The sequence below is a fragment of the Pterocles gutturalis genome, unplaced genomic scaffold (assembly GCF_000699245.1).
Source record: "Pterocles gutturalis isolate BGI_N339 unplaced genomic scaffold, ASM69924v1 scaffold9689, whole genome shotgun sequence".
NCBI lineage: Eukaryota > Metazoa > Chordata > Aves > Pterocliformes > Pteroclidae > Pterocles > Pterocles gutturalis.
The window spans coordinates 88,966-111,018 of record NW_010130669.1 but is presented as its reverse complement, the minus strand read 5'-3'; the positions used below and the strand labels follow the sequence as shown (position 1 = coordinate 111,018).

General features: G+C 40.4%; 1 protein-coding gene across 1 annotated transcript in view; it reads left to right on the top strand.

The window, feature by feature from the left end:
• The window catches only part of ITPR2 (inositol 1,4,5-trisphosphate receptor, type 2), a gene marked incomplete at its 5' end in the record, with an annotated part of 66,450 nt that overhangs the window by 9,213 nt on the left and 35,184 nt on the right, over window positions 1-22,053 (top strand). Inside the window, 5 exon segments of the mRNA XM_010080295.1 lie at window positions 10,802-10,909; window positions 13,309-13,501; window positions 16,349-16,474; window positions 19,627-19,802; window positions 21,189-21,353. Coding sequence (XP_010078597.1) covers window positions 10,802-10,909; window positions 13,309-13,501; window positions 16,349-16,474; window positions 19,627-19,802; window positions 21,189-21,353 — 768 coding nt within the window.

Genomic DNA, 22,053 nt, shown 5'->3' with positions numbered 1-22,053 from the left:
CTTTAGCTTATTCTCATTTTTCTGGTTCTACGTCTCTATAGTAAGATCAAGTGTCTATTACACATATGTGGTTTTTTATTATATGTAATATTAATGAGGGATATATCCTGTTTGGCTGTGGCAACTCTGCATTTCACTGGTGCACAGGTGGCCTTAATATTTCTGCTTTGTGGGTTTCTTCTTCTATCTTTAACTTCTCTAATCCTGTGTCCTTGTGTTTTGTGGTTTACAAGATTTTTTTGTCATTGGGAAATATGTCGTATTGGTGTCGGGACCCAAACGTTACACCAGAAGAAATACCCTTTCTTTGTCAAATGTCTGCATTGTGAAATCTTCACATTAGTCTGTGGTTTTACTCTGAAAATGGGCTGTGGGACAATGACATACTGTTTAAGACATTCTCTGCTCTCAGGATCTATTTGCAGTCCTGTATTAGTAGTAAACATACTACCTTTTTATTGCTATCTGAAGCAGCATGGGCTGGGGAGAATGACTTCAGTTTTCCTTTGGTTCTGTATCACCAGCGGGGCAGTTACTTACCTTCTCACTTTGAGAGCGGGTCTTCATTTAGCCATATCCTCAACTGGGCTACATGGGAATGCCTCCACTGATAGTAGGGAAGTGATACTGATTTATACTAGTAGAGAACTTGACCATTGCTCTCAAACCATGCTCTTACCCTAGAGCTCCCCACTTGCCTTTGGTATGCACAGTCTTCATTAAGAATGATGATACATGGGCAAAAAAAGAGGATAGCTTGACTTAAAGCTTTTTGATTTAAATTGCATGGAGAATCATTAAGTAGAAAAAAATAATTTTTCTTGTAAACTGAGTAAACTCAATCCGGAAGCCATTCAGAGACAATAAATGTGGAACCATACAATGCTATATTTACAAAGTCACTCTTCAAAGTAGATTGCACTTTCAGTTGCCCTCAACTGCAGTGTACACGTGTTGTCTGCTCAGAAATGTATGCAATGTAGCTATTGCAGCAAACTCCCCTTATTAAGAAAGCTGAATTAGACGAAGTTTGGACTTGTAAATAGTCTGCTGTAGGTAAAAGCTTGCTCTGGAGACAGACCTGGGGCTTTTGCATTAGAGGTGACCTTCAAATGAACCAAAGTGCTCTTTTTCTTATATCTAAAGCATAACTAAAACATTTCACTCTAAGCTAGGAGGAACTTACTTTGTTTGTTTGTTTTGAGGGAAGTGAGGGTAACCTTGGAAATATCATGAAAGTGAAGTCTGGTCTTACTTAATATTATCAGAGCAGTTCTAATAGGCCTTGAATATCTGCATTGTGAAATCCTACACCTTAATTAAAAACAGGGGGGACATCTTCTCTAACAAAGACATACTTTTTATCCCTCTCAATTGTTCAGTAGTCACTGAAGTAATTACAGGTTAACAAAAACAAAGAACATTAAACAGAATGTCAAAATATGTCTGTTCCTTACGGTTGCTCAGTTTTAACGCTCATCTCCTCTGATGTCATAATTTAATTAGGTATCTCAGTCATCATAGAGTTTTGCAGAATAGACAAGATCTGAATTTGTAATCTACAAATAGGCAGAGCTACCTCAGTTGCCATCCTCTTTGTTTCACTTATTTAACACAGCACAGAAAACTGAAAATGAGGTCTCCCTTGCACTTTTTCTGAGGCAGCTTTAACAGTTACTGATTAAGGTGTCCAGCTGTGAAATTTAGTTTTAACAGCTGATTATGCTTTTCTACACCAAAAACGAGGTGATCAGTTGCTTACAACCAGCAGTGGTTTTACAGGAGTAAAACACCTTCAGACCTGCACACAGATAAGCATCTAATCAACCTGAGGTTAAAGACATGGCTACTCTGCCGTTATCTATGGGCAAGGATTTTCAGAATTTCTTTTACGAAAGATGGTCTGTGGTAGCCTTCAATGAACTTGGTCTTTCTAGCCTTTTCTTTCTGTGAATATGTCTGCAGAGCACCATTTAGCTGGTCGTTGGGTGGATAAAGCAGCATTATTTGTGAATGTCTGATGAGGAGAGAGATGAAATTTTTACTCTTTTGCTCTCCCACTGGGAACTGTTACTTCATAGGTGCCAGGTGAAAGTGCTCTCCGAAGGACAGTAGCAATAATACAGAGTTTTACCTTCTCTTATCTCTGTTCCTATGCCCTTAAATTATTTTTTTAAAACTTATTTTGCTCTGCTAATTGGAGGGTAAGGTAAACATTCAACACCATGACTGAAAAAGCTGGAAAATCTTAGCACTGTAATTGTTTGAAGGGAGACACCTCTCAGTTCCTCTCCATCTCCACACTTGGTTACTGCCCTGTTTTGTACCCCACAAAGTGTATATGCATCAGATCCCTGCAGAGATTAGGAAAAGCATGTCTCATGTGAATTTGACAGATTGCAGCTCCAGCTGTTTACTTGCTACTTTAGTCTCATATGTTTTTGACCCTGAATGACCAAGTTATGGTTTTCTGTGTGTTGTGGAAATACCTGTTGAAGAGGTGGGATGCTAACAGAATTGGCTATGAATAGACTTCTTACTTTGCTATTGCTGTAACAACTAAGAGGGCCACATGATGGCCGTACTCAAGTGCTTGAATCGTGGACGCTGAGCCATGGTACCAAGTTGCAACTCAGGACTCAAGCCTCTTTAATGAGCTTCATTGAAGATTGGCAGATGGCTTATCCAAGCCTCTACAAGTGCAGTGCATGTCCAGTGGCCGTCTTCCAAGCCGTACATGCATGTAGCAGAACTGGTGGTTATATCATAGATTGGGTTGGTGAACTGCATCCAGCTTAAGGGGACAGTGTGCAAAAAGTACTATGGTACAATACTGCAAGTGTATGAGATGAGACTTAAGGGTGGGAAAACATGAGGAGGGAGCCAGTGATGCAAATCTCACACTTCAGGTCAGAGACTGAGCTGGTTTCCATGTAGTTTGGGTAGACCCTGGAAAAGAGGATGAGCCCATTCTGGAAGTATCAACCCATAAGTTACTTTCTGCTGTACTCTTGGTGCTAGAGGAAGGGGGGTTGACTGCCAGTCAACGTCTTCTAGTTTTATGGCTTACAGAAGGAAATATGTCCATACTTAAGACTGAAAGACTTAAAATTGTGGTTCCCCTCACCACATTGCCCCCAAAATAAGAGTCATAAGCAGTTCCTCCTTTTGTTTGTGCTAGCCTTCCTTTTCTTTAGAAGCCACATATTAGGCAGCAGTAGAGAGCTATTTTGCAGAGAATAGTTGTTCTGAATAAGAAGAGAAACCTAGAAAATAAAGTGTTTGATAGCAAAAGGACTTTGAGAGTTCCTGAAAAGCTCTCTTATCTCAGGTTTATGTATATATTTGTATGTATATAAAGTGTTGGTGGCTTTTAGAAGTGAACAGTTCTCTTGCTGTGTGGATTTGGGATCAGTATGCTTGCTTGTCTGTTGCTGGTTTTGGTCTTTTTCAGACTGGGTCTGTACAGTGTTAGTGAGCATGCCAGTAAGGTCTTATCTTGGGCACAATGTTTTATCTGCCTTTCACAGAAATTGCATGTGGTTGGTATCTTCTTCCTTGTTATGCTGTGAAGAACACTAGTTGTAGTAACTCTGCTCTCTTTTTCTTCCTTTTCCATTGAACTTGTTCTTCCCATAATCATGTCTGAGACTTTCATCATCACATTATTTCCTTCCGTCCTATACTCTCCAAAATTTTGCTTACAGTAATCATAGGAGGCAGTCTACAAGTGCAGTTGTGTCATCCTGTTGGAATACTCTGGATTGCATACTGCTGTCTACATGCTATTTTCAGTACGGTCAGTGTACACCAGAAAACAAATGTGACCAATGTACGCATTGAGCCAGTTTGGCTCATGTAGGCACAGCTGCCTGTGACAGTTTACACGTAGCCTGCAGAGGTGTTTCACACCCACCTCCCTCAAATTAATTTTGTTTGGTTACAACACATTTTGTCTGACCTGAACTATCCCCAGAGATACACTTCATTTTTTTTGTAAGTAAGCTTTGCCTGTGAAAGAAATTATAAAGAAGACAAATGGATGTAAATCTCATTGAAATATTAGCAAGTCATTTTGTCTTCTGCTGACTTTCATCAGGGATAAAAGAACAGCAAAACCACAGCAAAAATAGGAAAAAAATTACTACGGGGGCTGTAAACATAATAGTGATAGAGATCACTTAACTGTGGTGGTTTCTCTCATGTGATAATGTCGAGGTGTTTTATTTCTCCCTTCCCTGTGAGGTAGATCTGTACTATCCACAAATTGCGGAGCACACCACGTGGAGGCTGGAGAGGCGAGGTGGTGTCTCAGAGGTTACATGAGGCCATGGAAGACCCAGCAATAGCATCCAAAGCGTCTGGACCACCCAGGGCCCTGCTCATGTACCACAAGCCATCAGGGGAAGATTAACTCTAAACCCTTTTGGTTGCTCTGTACAGTGTAATCATCTAAATGAAATCAATGAATACTTGATTTGAGAGTCTCCCATTGCTCCATCCCTGCTGTTCCTAATGTTTGTTAACAGATTGCTTTGTGGTAGGGTGCAAAGGTGCCGCTCTATAAAACTGTAATGACTTCTGGAAAGGAAGTTTCCCTGTGTATTGCAGAAAGCACCATTCAGCTTTGATTGGAACATGGGGAGTTGAGAAGTTGTTATTGCTGTTAGTACAGCCAGTTGGAATAAAAATTTCTGCTCAGTTATGGTTAAGATGACATTTCCTTTTTCCTTGCTTTCTCTTTCTCCTTGTTCAGTGATGGAATAGGAGCATTCTCATTTGCCCTGGGCAGGGAGCTGGCGTGTGGTATGGTCCTGGCACGCCGAGGAAGAGGATCTCATTTTCTGTCTCCTGTCGTCTTTTGTCTCTCACCCATCCTGTTTGCTACTCCCTTGACTTTCTCTTTGCTGTTGTTTCTTGGTCCTTGGGGTTTTTCTTGTCAGTCTCCAGGCAGCTTTTTTAATCCTTTCTTGCTCTCTGAGCAGAAAATGAAGCATTTGGTGAGATGACTGGGGTATCCCCTTGTGAGGAGGTTTGGTGGTGCCAGATCTCACACTGCTTGGTCCCAGGAGCCAAGGGACTGAAGGGGAAAAAAAGAGGAAGAGATTGTGACTGTAAACGAGCCCCAGCTGCACAAGTCTGTGTGCACAGCAAGGTGAAACTAATCTGAATAGATGCAATTATTCTGCTGTTGCTGCAAGTTATATTTTGTCTCATTTCTCCCTGGTGAAAGACCACAGCCCACACCTCAGTATGTCTGGTTACTGACAGCATAGAGATTAAAATAATTTACAGCAGATCTATCATGCATTGGACAGCAGGTCTGTACAAACAGCTCTTGCCTCACTTTACCCAAGGTCTGTAAGTCCATGAACTTCCAGGACTGTGCAGTGGCCTCTCTCTGACCTGACACGCTAGTCGGGGCTGACTGGCACACCAGAGGCTACTGAGCTGCAGCTGGGCCATGGGCTGAGGGCAGAGAGGGCACTGTGCAGTGCTATAGCTTGCATGCACACTGCACGTCCAGTTCCCACCCCGAAATGAGCCCTAGTCCCCAGCACGCTCCCGTCTGCTGCCTAACCCAGCGCCCTTGCCCTGTCAAATGTGCCTGTGTGCCAGGTATCTCCCCCATCATAAAACAGCCTTCCTGTTGCCTTACAACTGTGAGAAGAGACTTGAGAGAACTGGTGACAAGGGTAATAATTTTTTAAATCATTTTGATTAATTTTTTTTTAGATTGTTGTAATACTTCTTAGTAGTTTCAAGGCATAGAAACTGTATATGTCTATTTGTGCTTCTCAGGCAGTTATCCAGAGCTTATAGGGATATTCCATGGGCCTTTTCTAGAAAACCAGTTTAAAACATTTGACATTTTGCCAGTGAACTGACTCTTCCATGAAAACCCTGGTTGGTTAAAAGACACTAAGCCTCACCCATTTAGATCCCTTTATACCGTTCTAGTAATAAAAAGTCACCTTTACCACCCAGGTTTGTCAGTCTCAAAATGCTAGAGAGTGAAACGAGATCTCACAGAATTTGGGGATCTTCAGCCTGCTGTTTCTAGCTCATATTTCTCAGACTTCTGTCCTTTTTTCAGCCTGAAGCAAAGCCTGGTGAAATTGGCATGAGTTTCGACAACTGTCTCACAAATGTACTGGGTTTAGACCTAATGCCTCTGATGAGGGCTAGGCTACAGAGGAGACCCTTGCAGTCTACAAGTTATGTTCTTGTAAAAATATGGAAGAAGTCTGTGTTTTATAGAGATAATGAAAAGTAGAGAATTGTCTTCTTTTCCCAGCAGCTTTTCCACACGCACTCACCTATGTACATACGTATTTTGGCAAACCAATCTAGTATCCCAAGTCAGTGAGTTATTGACAGGCTGATGACATGAATGCTTTAAACCACCACAGCTTTAAACCACTTTTTCTTTGAGAACATTTCAATAGCTGCATTTTTTGATCAAGGAAATCTTGACTTTAAAACAAAAAGCCTGCGGGAAACCCATATATTGTTAATTGCAAAAGATGGGTCTGCAGTGCTACTGATCATATATGGAACTGGAGATGACTAGATTTGATTTTATAAATGTGTTGTGTGAAGAGTTTAGACTGAGTATTACTTGTAATACTGTCATTTATATCTACTGTTTCTTTATTAATGTCCTCAGCATTCTTGGTGTGTCCTCAATCTTTCACATTTTGTACAGATGCTTTATTAAGGTATTTTCCAAATTTTTTAAGTAAAAATCTTTCAGAATGAACAACAGTCCTTCCTTGGGAACTGACTGAAAACCAAATGATGTTTATTCATACAGCTATTGCCTTATACATCCTCTCTTTGGAAATCACTGTTCCATATGCTATTGCTTCCTTGTCCCTACGTGCCTTGGTGAGTAGTTAAATACAGTGTCGACATTCAAAATATTGTCACTGGCATGGTTGATAGGTAAGTGAATGACTGACTGAGAGAGTTTTATCCTCAGAGGTGATTTTGGGGGAGGCTCTTTGCAAATTCAGGCTCTAGTGATGGTTATTTTTTGTATCAGTTACACTTGCTGTGCATTTTTGAGCTTTGCTTTGCAAACATAAATGGGGCTGTTCTTTTCCTTATAGTTGCTATTGTCCATGCCAATCCAGTGTCTTGTCCTCCAGCTGCCTCAAAAGATTTGTGCAGCACTTTGGAAATAACACTTAACTACATCACAGGAGTTAAATATGAAAAAATGTCATTCAGAGCTTGCACGGCCTTTACATGCCAGTCACAGGCTGTCATCTAGGGTGTATTATAAGCTTGGATAAGCTTTCCGTATTTTGGGTTCACAGTTTATCACTACATTGTTATTTTCATAGCTATGTCTTTGATCTCACAAAAAGCTCTGCTCTGGTCGAGGAGTCTGTTGACACAGTCCCCTTTGCCCATGTGGGCCTTTGAGCTCGTTACTGGGCAAAGGAAGGATCATGAAAGCAGAGCTTTGGAAAACATCGTAGTTGCCAAATAACATAGCATTTTGAAAGCTGTCTGTGTCTTACTGTGGGCCTCTGCTTCAGAGCTGAGCTTTCACAGTTGTCTGTCCACACCATTCTTTCATCAATGTATCTCTGACAATACAGAAATATTAGCAGTACTTATGGTTGTATCAGCATAGAGGAATCCATCCCACGTAGGAACAGCAATACAAGCAGAAAATAGATAGACCCTTTGCCCTGAAGTTGCTGTCTGAAGGTCTAGACTGCAGATTGTAAGTGGATATGGAGGGATGGGAAAGCAGAAAGAAATTAGGTTACGAGTGCCTATTGCCCAGCACTATTGCTGATACCTGTAGGTAGGTTTCCCTTCTGAAATCTGCTGTAGTTCCTTCAGCTTGGTCAGCAATCCCTGGTTGTTTCCCATGTGTCTTTACTGGCAGCTGAGGTGCTAGTACAGAAGATCCTGGCGTGTTCTTCAGATCATTTTGTCTAGTGCTAGGGCTGGGAAGCCCCAGCTATGTGGTGCTAGGCTCTGTACACATGTCAGCACGAGACAGTCACTGCCTGAAAGCACAGCCTAGTAGAGCGTAATGAAGATCACTGAATACACACTGTTTTAAATAGGTGGCTGCTGTTCACATGAAACCTGATAGTGAAATACGTACTGCGTCATTGCTGTCTTGATCCACCAGCGGTCTGTTAACATACCGTGCTAGTCAGTACCATTACAGCATGAAAGTGCTGAGATGGTTTTCCCTTCTAGTCCATGTGGTAAGGGAACTTCTGTTGCTGATATTTATTAAGAGATACTTTTACAGTAAAAGTTATGGGCAGTTAAAAGCATATCAGGAAGCAATACCTTGAGATTTCATGTGGTTTACAAATGGCATTTCCAATTGTGTATACAAATACAAGTATGTTTATAGAAAGTTTTTTGTGGTACTAATGGAATTTTCTGAATCTATATGTGTCCCTTTCTCCAAACTGGCATAATTTTAATATGAGAAGAACTATCAGTACATCCTTGACTTGTCATTTATTAGAAAACTCAAAATCTTAATGGTTGACGTTGGAGAAAAAAGGGTCAAGATACAGGCAAAGTTCCTCTGTATTACAGAAGATGAAAAAAAGGGAATGTATTTGCTTCTGGTTATGCTAATTCGTCACTCCAAGCAGGATGTGATTGCATTTTGTCTAGTCAGTTCTTTGTATCTTAAAGAAGAGATATAGCCAAAGTAAAGGGCGTTTGGAGATGGACAAGGAAAATAATAGAGTCACAGAGAATCTTCTGTTTGAGGAGGGATGGGAAAGATAGGGATTGTTTTAATTTAAAGAGGAGACAAATAAGGGAGGACGTGACAGTAGTGTACAGAATGATGAATGATACAGAGAAGGTGAATTGGGAACTCTTGCTTGCCCTTTCTGAAGAACGGAAGCAGAGAGACATTCGATGAAGCTGAAGGGCAAAAATAGTAACACCGTTTAAAGGGAATTTTTAAACAGTAACTACCTTGTTTCCACAAGCTCATCTTGTTTCTCCATGATATTAAAACATGTATTGAGGGGGATGCAGAAGATTTCTAGAAAATGACTTCTTGTTGTCCAGCTAAGCAGATGTGGGCATACTGGAAAGACTACTGACTGGATCAGGTTATATGGCTTGTGTGAAGGAGAACTAGTCAGATAGTCTTAAAGAGCCTTTTTAGCCTTAAAAGTAAGTGGAAGTTGCATAAGATATTAATACATATGACTACCCATACATTTGCTAGATAGGATAAAAAAGTAACTATTCAAGGCAGAAATCTACAATTGATGGAAAGAGTATTGCTCTGCAGTTGACCCCCATGTGATTTTTTGCATGTCTCCACGAACGTCTGCTCGTGACCCTTTTATAAAAGGCTGATGTTCTGCCACATCAGTTCAGTGCTCTACTGTCAGGGCCAAACAGACTTCTGTCCGTGAGGAAGCTGTAGGAAGTACATTTGTTCTTCCTGAATATTCCTTTCTGGTATTCTCTTCCTTTTGGATATTCCATTTATTATACATCTTTAATTAATAAGTTTGTATCAAGATCCAGAACAAAATTTATGTTGATCAGTAGATTCTAGAGAACTTCAATAAATAAATTGTGTGTGTATCTCTCCCCCCTGATTTGTAGATAAAGAGGGGATGGTGAGACATGCAAATGGCTTATAAACGAGTGAGATCACTTTCTGGTTAGATTATTACAATATATGGTTAGATCCATTGTTACTTTTAGACTTGATCCCTGACACTCCTTTTGTAGATTTGCAGTTATTTTATAATTCCTCACCATACTACATTATTTCATGCAATACAATCCTAATACACCTGTGGTCATCATCACTTCAAAGCCTAGTTCCTGCAGTTCTTTTGAGTGCTGTGTCTGCCTCGTTTCTGCTGTTTGTGTATAGTCCATTGTGGTAATGTAGGTGCAGTGATTAAGACCTGGATCATGTCTGCAAAATAGCCTTCCTCATGCCTCAGTTTCCCCCACCTTAAAATAGGTGAAGCACATCAGAGTTTCTGGGTGAAAACCACTCTCTATGATATGGGGAAAATTGCATTTTTGGTAGTGTTTCTTCATGCCTTGTAATTAGATCTTTGTTTCTCACTGACCTAAGGGACATCACGAATGCATTTGCTGACATTCTCAGTATTAAACTTTGTGCAGCTATCAAGCATTTAAAATATTTGCTATTCAATAATGACATGTATTTTATGAATCATGTATATAATTTGTAAAAGTTTGTAGGAGATACATGTTTATGTGTTTGTGTGTATGTACATATGTGCTATGTATATAAACTGTACAATTAAGAATGTATTTACCTGTCACTGCAGTCCATCTGCCTCTGAAATAGTTATGGCTGTTATTTTGGCAGCCCTGAAGTACCAACATACAGTATGGTAAATAACAGTTTAGCTATTTAAAATCACAGAGAAAATTTAATTGTAAATGTAATTTAGTCAGAGATATGCAAATTTTATGTCTAAACTTAAGTGAAAAGAAGCATTCAGTCTAATTTTTTGGCATTTGTCAAAAGCCCTCTAAAAACCACCTAGGCTGCAGGCTAAGCTGCCTTTCATAAATCTCAGCCGAAGACTTGCTGCTGACTTTTTAAGACTAAATTATTTCTATTGTTCTCAAGTAATTACGTTCTTGTTGTTATCTGTAGAAGGAGCCCCACTGGGTTGAGCATGTAAGTATATGGGGGTGGGGGGAAGGAGGATTTGGGTTAGTTAAGTGGAGATGATAAAGCTGAAAACATATCAAGAGGACATAAATCAGATTTTTTTTCTTTTTCTAGTTGGCTCGTCACAACAAAACATTGCAACAGATGCTGAAGCCAGGGTCAGATCCAGATGAAGGAGATGAAGCCTTGAGGTATTATGCCAATCATACGGCACAGATAGAGGTAAAGAATTACTCACTAGAAGATTGAATATGTGACAAGTTTGCATCTTGTACATGGTGTATCACCTCTTTTTAAGCTTTTGAACAGCAAAGCTAATTCAAATAGTGTAGATTATTTATGAGGAGAAGGTTGAATAATATGCTTTTGCCTATGGGAGAAAAAGGAATGCACCTATATTAAAAGTGGCTCCAAATAATAATTTTACAATAGCTTTCCTGTGTGTTACCGAACATGTTTTTTTAGGGAAGTAGTGACTGTGGATAGTAGCTGTGTCATGAAGTCAAGAATAATCTTGTATGGTACATCACTCAAATGAATAATCATGAGTTTCAAAGCCAGTGATGCTAACTGATCAAATTAAAAGTCTGGCTGGAGTACAAAGAGGTTTTGAAGTGATGTAGACATTCAGTATGGCTTTTGTTTGAAAGACCAAGGCTTGGCCTGGCTCATCAGTTCTGTTCTCTATTTTAAACTTTACTCCTGCCATGGATTGGATTTAGATCAAGATCCAGAGAGGTATTTAGGTTCTTAACTCCTATATCAATTCTTGCCCTCTTGTACTCAGATCTCATGAGATTACAGGCATCAAGATAGGAGTTAGGAACTGTAGTATCTCTACTCCTTAGTGACTTTGTAAGGAGGAGAATTTCTGTGGTGCAAAGGCAGCTGCTGTGAGAGACTACAGGAAGAAGAGGTATCCGGCTCTCTTTTGGAAATGCTATATCAAGTCCAAAATTGGCCGGGTAGGAAAACTGCACAGTACGGTTGCACACAGGCCAAGCCTGAATCTGAGACAACAGATTACTTTCAGTGGGCTCCCAGGTTTCATCAATATTGGACCTTAGCTTGCATGTGTAGGGAGCAGTCTTGGCACAAGCACCTCAAGTCTGTATTGTCCTGACTGCCATCAAGACAGGCCATGGCTGGGTCCTTCTCTGTCTCCCACTATCCTTTTTGCCTGACACTGGTCACGTTATCCTGCCACGGGATAAATGGAAGCTCAGTGGCTGTGGTTGTCCAGAAGGCAGCTCAGTGCTCCTCTTAATAATATTCTAATACTTCAGGTGCTCCTGAGGTTTCTCTTAGCAATTACCAGCTGAGTTGTCTGGGTAGGCTGTAAATTTAGGCCTGAAACAAGCACTATGGTCTGCTTATATGTGTCCAGTAGCTTCTTCCTGGTGTAGTTTCTGAAATCTCCTAAAACCTCATGGCTTCAAAGCCTGTTCCTCGAGCAGATATGGAGGCCTCTGTTCTCAGGGAAGCTTTCTAAATGTCATTCTGCAGAGCAGCACGTGTGGCTTACCTCTTAGTTTGTGTCCCTGACAGAATGGAAGCTCTGCTGTCAGCTTTCTTCACTCACCCTGCCAGGTTAGGTGCTAGTCACATAGTCCCATTGCACAACTGCTGGCCCGAGACACAACTGCTTACTTAGGACACTTCAAAATTGGCTGTTCAAATTTCACATAATGCACATGCCCATCTTAAGACAGGCAGTTTTTTAGTATGTTCACATAATATGAATTAGCAGAGAGAAAGAAGGTTCTTTCATGCAGGACTGTGACTGAAAAAGTGAAACTCAGCCCAGCATTGCTGCTATACAAATGGATGTTTGCTGGTCTTTCTCTGAAAGCAGTCCAAGACCTATTTGGCATTTCAGATATAGCTCCCCTATATCAGGATATCTAATTTGTTTGATTTGAAAGTCAAATAGTGGGGTTTTTCACTGGTGGCTGTACAGAGTCATGAGTCTAGGAGTTAAGATGAGTTTTCTACCCATTTCTGTATTTTTAGTAATTCAGAGTCCGTGATCAGAATGGGGAAGCAATTTTGATGACAGTATGGTGAGATGGAGTAAAATCTAGCTCACCCACTGATAACTTGGTAAGCCCTGAAATACAAACAATGCAAAACCTTGTTTTTTACCAAATAAGAAGATAAAGATTGACAAGATATGGGTGCTGTCTGAATAATAAGGTGCTATTTTTGCATATTCACCTTCACAAGTTATCTCATCATAGAAATAGACTCAAGGTGAGAAAATAATTTCGTAATCGGAACAGAAAGCCCCTGAACTTCTGCACTGTTTACTGGGAGAGATTTGTTTCAATTTATTGCAAAATTTAGGCATTCTGAATTAGAACATTTTTTTAATATTTGGGGGAAGTTTGGACCTAGGTTTTGCTTGAGACATATTTGCCACCTTATTTTCAGGCAGGCTTTTGAAGATAGAAAAGCAGGTTTACTTTGCTTCAGGATTGATTGGTTCAACTTTATTGTAATGTTAAAATAATTTATGCATTAATTTATAAATAAAAGGGGAGCTGTGAACAAGAAAAGATATGACAAACTGGTTGGAAAGTCACTGAACCTGAAAAAAAAAATGCGTATTTTGTTTATAGATTGTTCGCCATGATAGAACAATGGAACAGATCGTCTTCCCTGTCCCCAATATTTGTGAATTCCTCACTCGGGAATCCAAATGTCGGGTATTCAACACAACAGAGAGAGATGAACAGGGGAGCAAAGTCAATGACTTTTTCCAACAGACAGAGGATCTGTACAATGAGATGAAATGGCAAAAGAAAATTAGGAGTAAGTATTGCAATTTTGAAAAATAGCTTAATTATGCGAAAACTCTGCTTTTAAGGCTTCAAATACTTTCATTTTAATAATACACTTTTCTCTGCAACAGGCAAAACTGTTCAGGGCTTGGGAGTGTAGGTCAGCAGAGTACAGGTCAGCTGAGACACTTAAATGCCACCATAAAAGAGGCATAATATGGAGCAGTTAGTAATACAAGTAATGTGTTCAAGATGATGTTTTGGACTCCAAAAGTTAAGTTGAGGGATGGATGAACTGGGTGTAGTTCTACTAAACTCAATAGAGTTGCACCTAATTAAGCCAAGGCCCCTAATATTTAACAAAAACATGTGTAGCTGCATATTTGAGGTTTGCAGATTCTGAAAAGACCATTAAAAAAACTTGTAAATGTCAGTCACGTTAAAACGTCTCTCACCAGAACCTCAGCTGCTTTAAATCTGCACGACTCCCGTGGAGTCAGTTCCCCTCTGCCAGTTCACATCAGCCCTGCTTGACTAGGCTGCAGTACGTTCCAGTCTGTAAGCCCATACTGGTGTATGTCCCGTGGTAGTGGGAGAGGCATATGTACCACCTTAATCTGCTTGTGGATCTGACAGGCACTGTCAGGATCATGGGGGAGAGATCAAAGCAGGGACCCAAAGAGGAGGTGCAGTGAAGCCAAGCCAGGTACCCTGAATTTCTTGTTTAGTTCACTGGTGGGCATTACAGCTGCTGGCTCTTGCCAGGAATGGGGCTGCTGCTGATGTCCTGGGGACAGGAAACTCCTGTTCCAGCTCAGCCACTGTCAACTCTGCCCTTTGATTTTGGAGCAGAGAATCAAGGCTGCAGACTAAATAAGCATCAACATTATCCTTGAAGGATAAGGAAGAAAGTTATATTTTATATATGTGTATATATATGTATATGAAAATACACGAGAGTGATCACTTTGGTTACTGCCAAAATGCAGATGCTGCTGGGGTGGCAGACATCAGCTGTCTAACAGCTCACAGCAGCATTATGCAATTGATTAGGAAGGAAGTGAAGAACAGGATCTGTGGCCAGAGCAGCAGGGAGTTTGGATAGTCAAAGCAATATGGTTTAATGTAGCATCCTTAACGTGATGGAAACATGAATGTTGGTTGCAGTTTTTATAAATGTCAGTTCCCAGGCTACAATTTTCAGAAGCAGTAGTAAGTTTTCAGTGTGAATCCTATCGGCCCAAGTCCGCTTCCCTTGGTGGCACTGTAAGAATTTGTCTGTACTGACAAATTGACCAGAATAGAAGTTGAAAAATAAATTATTCCAGAATAACTCCCTATTTGCTCAGTCTATTTGGGAATAAAAGTCATTATATTGTAGGAAAATTACTCTTGTAACAAAATCATATCTGTGGTTTTTGTTTAAGAAACACAAATAGAAGAGCCCAACCCTGCACTTACATAGACCAGACGTGCCTAATGCTATAAGCAAAGAAAATTGGTTTATTTTTATTCAGAACATAAATTCCTCAATGCCTTTCATCAGTGGAATGGCCCACAAGTTTCCATTATTTTATTTGAAATTATAATACAGGTTGAGGCTCAGTTCATTCTTTAGCCAAGTGTCTGTTAGCAAGGAGTCTGCATTGCTTAAATTGACACATGTCGTTTGCAATGGCTCCAAATGCTTAAAATCTCAGCAGCCAACAGCATAAGGTTATCACAATGAAATTTGAATATTTACCTGATCACAATTAAGGTCTATTTAGACTAAAGCCTGAGACAGTCATATGCAGTTGAAGGAGTCTACTATTTATAAAAAGTTAGCTGGGTGCAGGCGAGTCAAGGATATGCTCTACATACTTGCAGGAGGCTCTCAGTACTTTAAAATCTAATTAATAGGAGTACATTGTCCTCAAATAAACATCTCTGGCTATAAATTTTTTCACACCATTGCCCATAGAATCTTGTTTTAAATACATGTAAATACAATATGTGTAAACAATACGTGTCAGGTAGTCATATATATAAAGTACTTGCTGGGTCTTGCCTCCAATCTTGTCCCTAGCCTTTTTTGCTGAATCTGTGACTCTGGACACAAAATCTTAACCCTGTTTTACGCTGTTTCCCTTTTTAGTCTTTTCTAACTAGGTTATAAGTTCTTTGGGATATAGACTATTTCTGTGTATTTGTACAGTACTTCACATGTGGAGATCCTGCCTTCATTTGAGTCCTTTTAAGCAGCAGTACAGAGATGTTTGTCAGCAGGTAACCTTGGACATCTGAGGATCATGGACGAAGCAGTCAGCTTTCATAGAACCAAATCCCAGTCAGACCAAATTTTACCTCCTCTACAAAGCAGATCAAGATGTATTTAATTTGACGGGGTTGGGGGGTTGTGGAATACTGCTGTTCTGCTGCCTTGCCTATTTCATTGTGCTTTGAATAATGCTATCAGTGTACTTGGTCCAAATTAGTCATTGGGATGACCTGTTCTGGGTCTTCTGGTTGACTGGGATTCAGAGTGCTGCAATCTAGTTCCTTGCTTGACTTCATGTCACCATGCACAGGGGCTACCGTTTCAGGGGCAGGTGAAAAGACCCTTTTATAAAAGATGCAGCCCTAAAATCTTAGCAGAGGTGAAACTTTCGTATATAATAAACTGTATTGGGATCTTTGGATTAAAGGCTCTGCTTGAAACTATGTTTTATGACAAATCTATGTTTAGTATTTGTCTATTTTAGTTAATTTTAAAGATCTGCATATTTTCTTCAATTTTCTTTATTCATCTGTGTTTTTGTTGATTCCCTTGAGGCCATTACTGATTGAGTTCCTGCCTGCTCCATTTCATTAATTGCTGCTCTTCTTCCCTTTCTAGATAATCCACCCCTTTTTTGGTTCTCTAGACACATCTCTCTCTGGGGGAGCATTTCCTTCAACCTTGCTGTATTCATCAATTTAGCAGTTGCTCTCTTCTACCCCTTTGGAGATGATGGAGATGAAGGCAAGTAGAGTTTGTTTTTATTTTTTCTTTTGATTTTAGATGCTTTCAGTTCTAAGGTAACAGTTATATAAAACTTGCACCTTCAGGTATGCTCATATCTGCAGAAGCCATTTAGTGTCTTCTAAGCAGGTGCCAGATGTTGTCTGAAATGTAGTAGTTGGTCTTCTGTGTGTCATGTGTCCAATGCAATATGAAGTAAAATGGATAGAACGTAACTGCTGAGCTGAAGATTACCTAGATTATCCTAGCTAATTATTTTTCTTTTTTTTTTTAATATTGCCATATTGCAGTGTATTACTGCACACATTCAGTTACAGCTTCTGAGCTAAAGGATTCCTGGCAGCAGAGGGACTGAGGTTCCTTAAAACTGACCAATATGAATGACCTGCAGTCTTAAAAACATACGGAACAGAATGATTCAAAAACTAGCTTGTTGGGTTTTGAGTATTTTGTTACTGAGATAAAAGGATGTAACTGTTGCAAAGGATAAATGCATTATATAAAAATATGCTTAAAATCTATGATTCTGTCTCTGCTTCATCACGTCACAGAAAATATATCAAAGAATAAATTTCATCAAATAAATGAAGCAGACTAGCAGGGGGCCTCTTTGAATCCAAAACAAGCTTAATTGGGATAAAGAAGACTAAATAGTTCAGAATACTGGTAATGGGAATAGAGCCATTCACCTCTGGGTCTTTGATTCATGTCCAGTCCAGTCAGTAATGTAACTGAAAGTCACCTCTGTCTGATGGCATTTGTGCTGGGCTGGTGGAAGCAGTCCAGCTTCTAGTAGATACATGTGCTTTTCACAAACACCAGAGTTGGCACCGGCCAACATTCCTGTTGGCTGGCTAAACAGAAAGGCAGCAGATTAAAGTATATCAGCATGGAGACCACGTTGCTCTTTCCCCCTGCGGGGTGGTCTCCGCAGGTCATGGCACAGGTATCTCCGAAGCAAAGTTTTCAGGGCTGTGCTGTGTAAAAGGGAAGCATTTCTACTTAGTGCTGTTTGTAAACTGAAGAGTCACTCAGAGTGCACACACGTTAGAGCCCATGCAGGATAAGAGAAGAAATAAAGAGTTAAAAATAAATCATTTGAAGTATTAAATTTTGGCTAGTCTATACTCACAGAAATCCTCTGGTCTGCAATCAGTAGGTATTAATACTTACTTGAACTGCAGATTTATATAGTATTAGTTTAAGTGGCCCCAGTAATCCAATGATTTCGGTGATAGCGCATTTCAGGATTCCAGTTCCTACTGCTTGTAAAAGAAAAAGTGATTCCTGAGCAATAAACGACAGATGTGGCCAAATGGGATTAGCAGGTCATGAGGCAGGCTCCTTACTTCCAGCCTTCCCCTCCACCAAAACCTGATCTCACAGCTGGAGATTGTCTCCCATTTTTCCCCTTTACCTTGTGTAAATCCCCCCCATACTCAGATGTCTGAGGTGCCTGGGCTGATCTAATCATCCCCAGAATGCTGCCTTTCCATAGATTTCTGCAGTTCTTACATAGAATCATAGAATGGTTTGAGTTGGAAGGGACCTTAAAGATCATAGAGTTCCAACCCCCTGCCATGGGCTGGGACACCTCCCACTAGCCCAGGTTGCTCAAAGCCTCATCCAGCCTGGCCTTGAACACCTCCAGGGATGGGGCATCCACAGCTTCCCTGGGCAACCTGGGCCACTGCCTCACCACCCTCACAGTGAAAAAAAAATTTCCTAATCTCTAATCTAAATCTACCCTCTTCGAGTTTAAAACCGTTACCCCTCATCCTATCACTCCATCCCTGATAAAGAGTGCCTTGCCATCTCTTCTGTAGACCCCCTTTAGGTACTGGAAGGCTGACATAAGCAAAATTGTGCTCCAAATTAGGACTTCTTCCCTCCGGCGTGCATGTCTGCCCGTGTTACCGGTGTGGGTCCTGCAACATGAAATAGTTTGACCTGCAGTAGGGAAGAAGGAAAAATGATTTGTTAAAGAAACACTGAGTGCTTTCGCCTCACCTTTCAGATCTACTTGGAAGTTATATTTTAGGATCCATTTAAAGTTTCCAAATCTTGTTGCTGAAGAAACTATCTGACAGAACCCACCTTGAACCTCCTGCCAAGGATATAAACACTCCTGAACTCTGGAAAAGTTCGGATACCGTCTGAATGTTGAGGCTAGGGCCTCATCTCATTGTTTTCTAATCCCACTGATGCTGCTCAGCTGTGTATCTGTTGCCAAAGAGATAGCATGATTTCTGTTGTGAGTCTAGCTAAATTTTCTGTTCCCTTCTCCCCCATCACTGACCTCTCAGTTCATCTGATAACAATAGCAGTCGGTGTACAAGTGTGACAGTGCCTTGAGATCTGAATGTGCTTTTTATATCACAGCAACATAGTGTGTTTCCAGGGCTTTAAGCAGATTGGAGAGGGAAAATAGGGGCATCTCTCAAAACTCAGGGAGAGCCTGGAGAGTGGCAAAGAGCCTGACTCTGAAAGCAGTGGCTCACATGCCCGCAGGAGCTCAGCAAGACCCGGGACCCACTGCCTCCCCAGGAACAAGGCACAGCTATTCAGCTGCTCTCGGCAATGCAGATGCTGCCTGTCCCTGCCAAAGTCCCTGTGGCTGCTTCCCACTGCGGCAAGTGCCTTACTCCCGTGCAGAGGCGTGCTGAACATACACAGCCGTTCAGAAGAAAGCTGCTTTTCTGAAACCGGGGAGCTTTGGTGCTATTGGGGATGGAAACGTGACACTGCAGCGCGGTGCCACTTGCTGCGCCACCCCAAGGACTGGCTATTTCTGTAGCTGAGCAATCATGGAATTAGATTGGAGGAGCCCTAATGATCCCTGCAGAAGGGAGCTGATTAGTAGTTTGCTCCAGGAGAAGGGTAAACTGTTTCATCTCTGAGCACTCCTTGGATTTTAACGGAAATTTCATTAGCTGCTCTTATTATTTATTACCTGTGCAAAAATCAACAATACTATGATAATAATAGTTGTTGCTGCAATTAGGGCAAGTTGCGGTCAGCAGTTGTGATGCATGAATCACGCTTTTTGTTAGCTATATTGGCAAAGGAATTGATCATTTGGATCTGTTTCTTGGTGAAAAATGGGCTCTCCAAAGCTACATTTCTCAAATCTCCCTTTCTTCTCTACACAGGAACACTCTCTCCGTTGTTTTCCCTCCTCCTTTGGATAGCAGTGGCATTTTGTACAGCAATGTTGTTTTTCATCTCCAAGCCTGTTGGTATTCGACCCTTCTTGGTGTCTGTTATTCTCAGGTCTATATATACTATAGGACTTGGTCCTACCTTGATACTTCTTGGTGCTGCTAATGTAAGTACTTAAAAGGCAAGCAGAATTTCCATTTCAGCAGAAGCAGAGATATTAAGGGTCTTCTATTTAAAAAAACCCTTGATTAGAGCTGTGCAAAGAACTTCTTTTTCTGGTTCACTGGTTAAGCCAAAAAAATAAATCATTTCCAGTCATCCTGAATCAGCAGTATCAGCAAAGTGGGGAGCTAAGAAAAAAGCTGTTTTGGTTTTGTGCATATGCAAATACTTTAAAAATAAAAACAATATGAAATTTAAAGAAATATTACCAAATAAGAGGAATCAGATTTACAATTTTGCATGTTAAAAGAATAATTTTCTCTACCAATACACTCAGCAAAGTTGAGACAAATTCGTGAGATGTTTCTATCAGCTGAAATCTATATTTTTGAGAAGAAAGAAGTTTTCAAAATTAAAAATTTTCTCAGCCTTTTTCCAGATAACTTACCTCTATGTTTGAATGTTTACTGAGCTTGGTAAGATATACAGTCATGCTTGTAAGTCATCTGTGTAGATTTCTGCCTGACTGCTACAGCTCTTAATTCCCCTCAGCAATAGGCAGGAAAGTATTGGGCTATTTGCCACCAGTTCTGTGAGAATTTCACATACTTAAAGCTACCTAGACATATAATCAAAGGTAAAGGCAAGTAAGCTGCCCTTGCCAGTGTCAAATTTGTGGGAAGAAAAAAAAAAACCAACAACAAAAAACCCCAACAAAACAAAAAAAAGACCACACACACACAAAAAAACCCAAACCAAAAAACCGTGTTGAGTCCTCTTTGCTTGTCCCGGACTACCAAACAGATGAGGCTAGCCCCCTTCAAATTTACTTCTGCACCACTGTTTGTGTGCAGGCAAAGCTCAGGAGCAATGGAGTCTGATGCTGTTGTTTGAGTGTTATACCTCAAAAAATACCCCCAGTATTTTTTTTTAGGGTTTTTATATTGAAAAACATGATCTGAAGGAAATGGTAGATCTCACATGCTCCCCACATGCTTTCTGTTGTGTTACTGTTGTTCTCTTTGTAGTAGCATGCCTAGATGCTCTTACGTAGTCTTGGGTCTAAACGCAAAATTGTTAGGAATTCACTCCCCAGTTGTTTTTTTTTAATGCCTTATGACATTAATCTCACCTTGCTACTCACTAATGTTACAGAAATAAATCACAATGTAATGAGGCACAATACCATGTTAGAGGGGTAATGCACTTCCACTTACTGAGTGAGAACCTTGGGAGTTCGATTTCTCTCCTCTGACCCCAGCTATTTAAAAGTTGAGTATTTAGTCAGAGCAACCTATCTAGACTTTTTGCATGCTGGAGCAATGCAAACAATAAATAACAAGATTTTTCTGATGGAATAAATCTAACCTTTGTTACCCACTCCCCCCAGCTTTGTAACAAAATAGTGTTTCTGGTGAGCTTTGTTGGGAACCGTGGAACTTTTACCCGTGGCTACAGAGCGGTCATCATGGACATGGCTTTTCTCTATCACGTAGCATATGTCCTGGTCTGCATGCTGGGCCTCTGCGTGCACGAATTCTTCTATAGTTTCCTGGTAAGTATGTGCTTCTGTGGAGGGGAAAACTTTGCAAAAATAGAAAATACCGTTACCCATGCAGCTGTCTTCAATTTCTTCCTGACAATCAAGCCAAATCGTGTATTTTTAGCATGCTGTTTTGTTGCTGCCCCTTAGGAGCTGCTGTTTTCATTAGAACCTGTTTCTGTTAGGACTTATTTTATCTCTTTTAGAGTTGAAAGTTCACCCCTTGCTTTTCAGACAATCATCATATAGCCCACTCCTTTATCCCACCCTTCCCCAGCATACATGTGTCATGTGTACGTTGTTCCTGTATCTTGTGTCAGTCATAATTGCTTCAGGAGAGGAGTTGTCTACTAGTGTGTAACAGTGTGTACCTATATCATACCAATTGATCCTTTTCCTCTGTACAGCCCTAATTAAAAAAAAAAAAAAAAAAAAAGTTAAAAAAATTCCTTGAGAAGCAGGACAGCATGCCTCTGATGTAGCAGGGAAATTCATCATTTTAAATGTATCCCATTTTCATTTTCTTTTGTCGCCATTACCCAGATGGAATGCTTTTTTATAATACCATACAGGTGCAATGAAAATGAATCATACAAAATTATGCTAAACTCAGCCAACTGCTCCCTTCATGCTGAGTAGCAGTAAAAGGTGTTTCACTGCTCTTGTTTTCTAATCCTTTTGCTTTATACTGGAGCATGTGAAACTTGCGGGG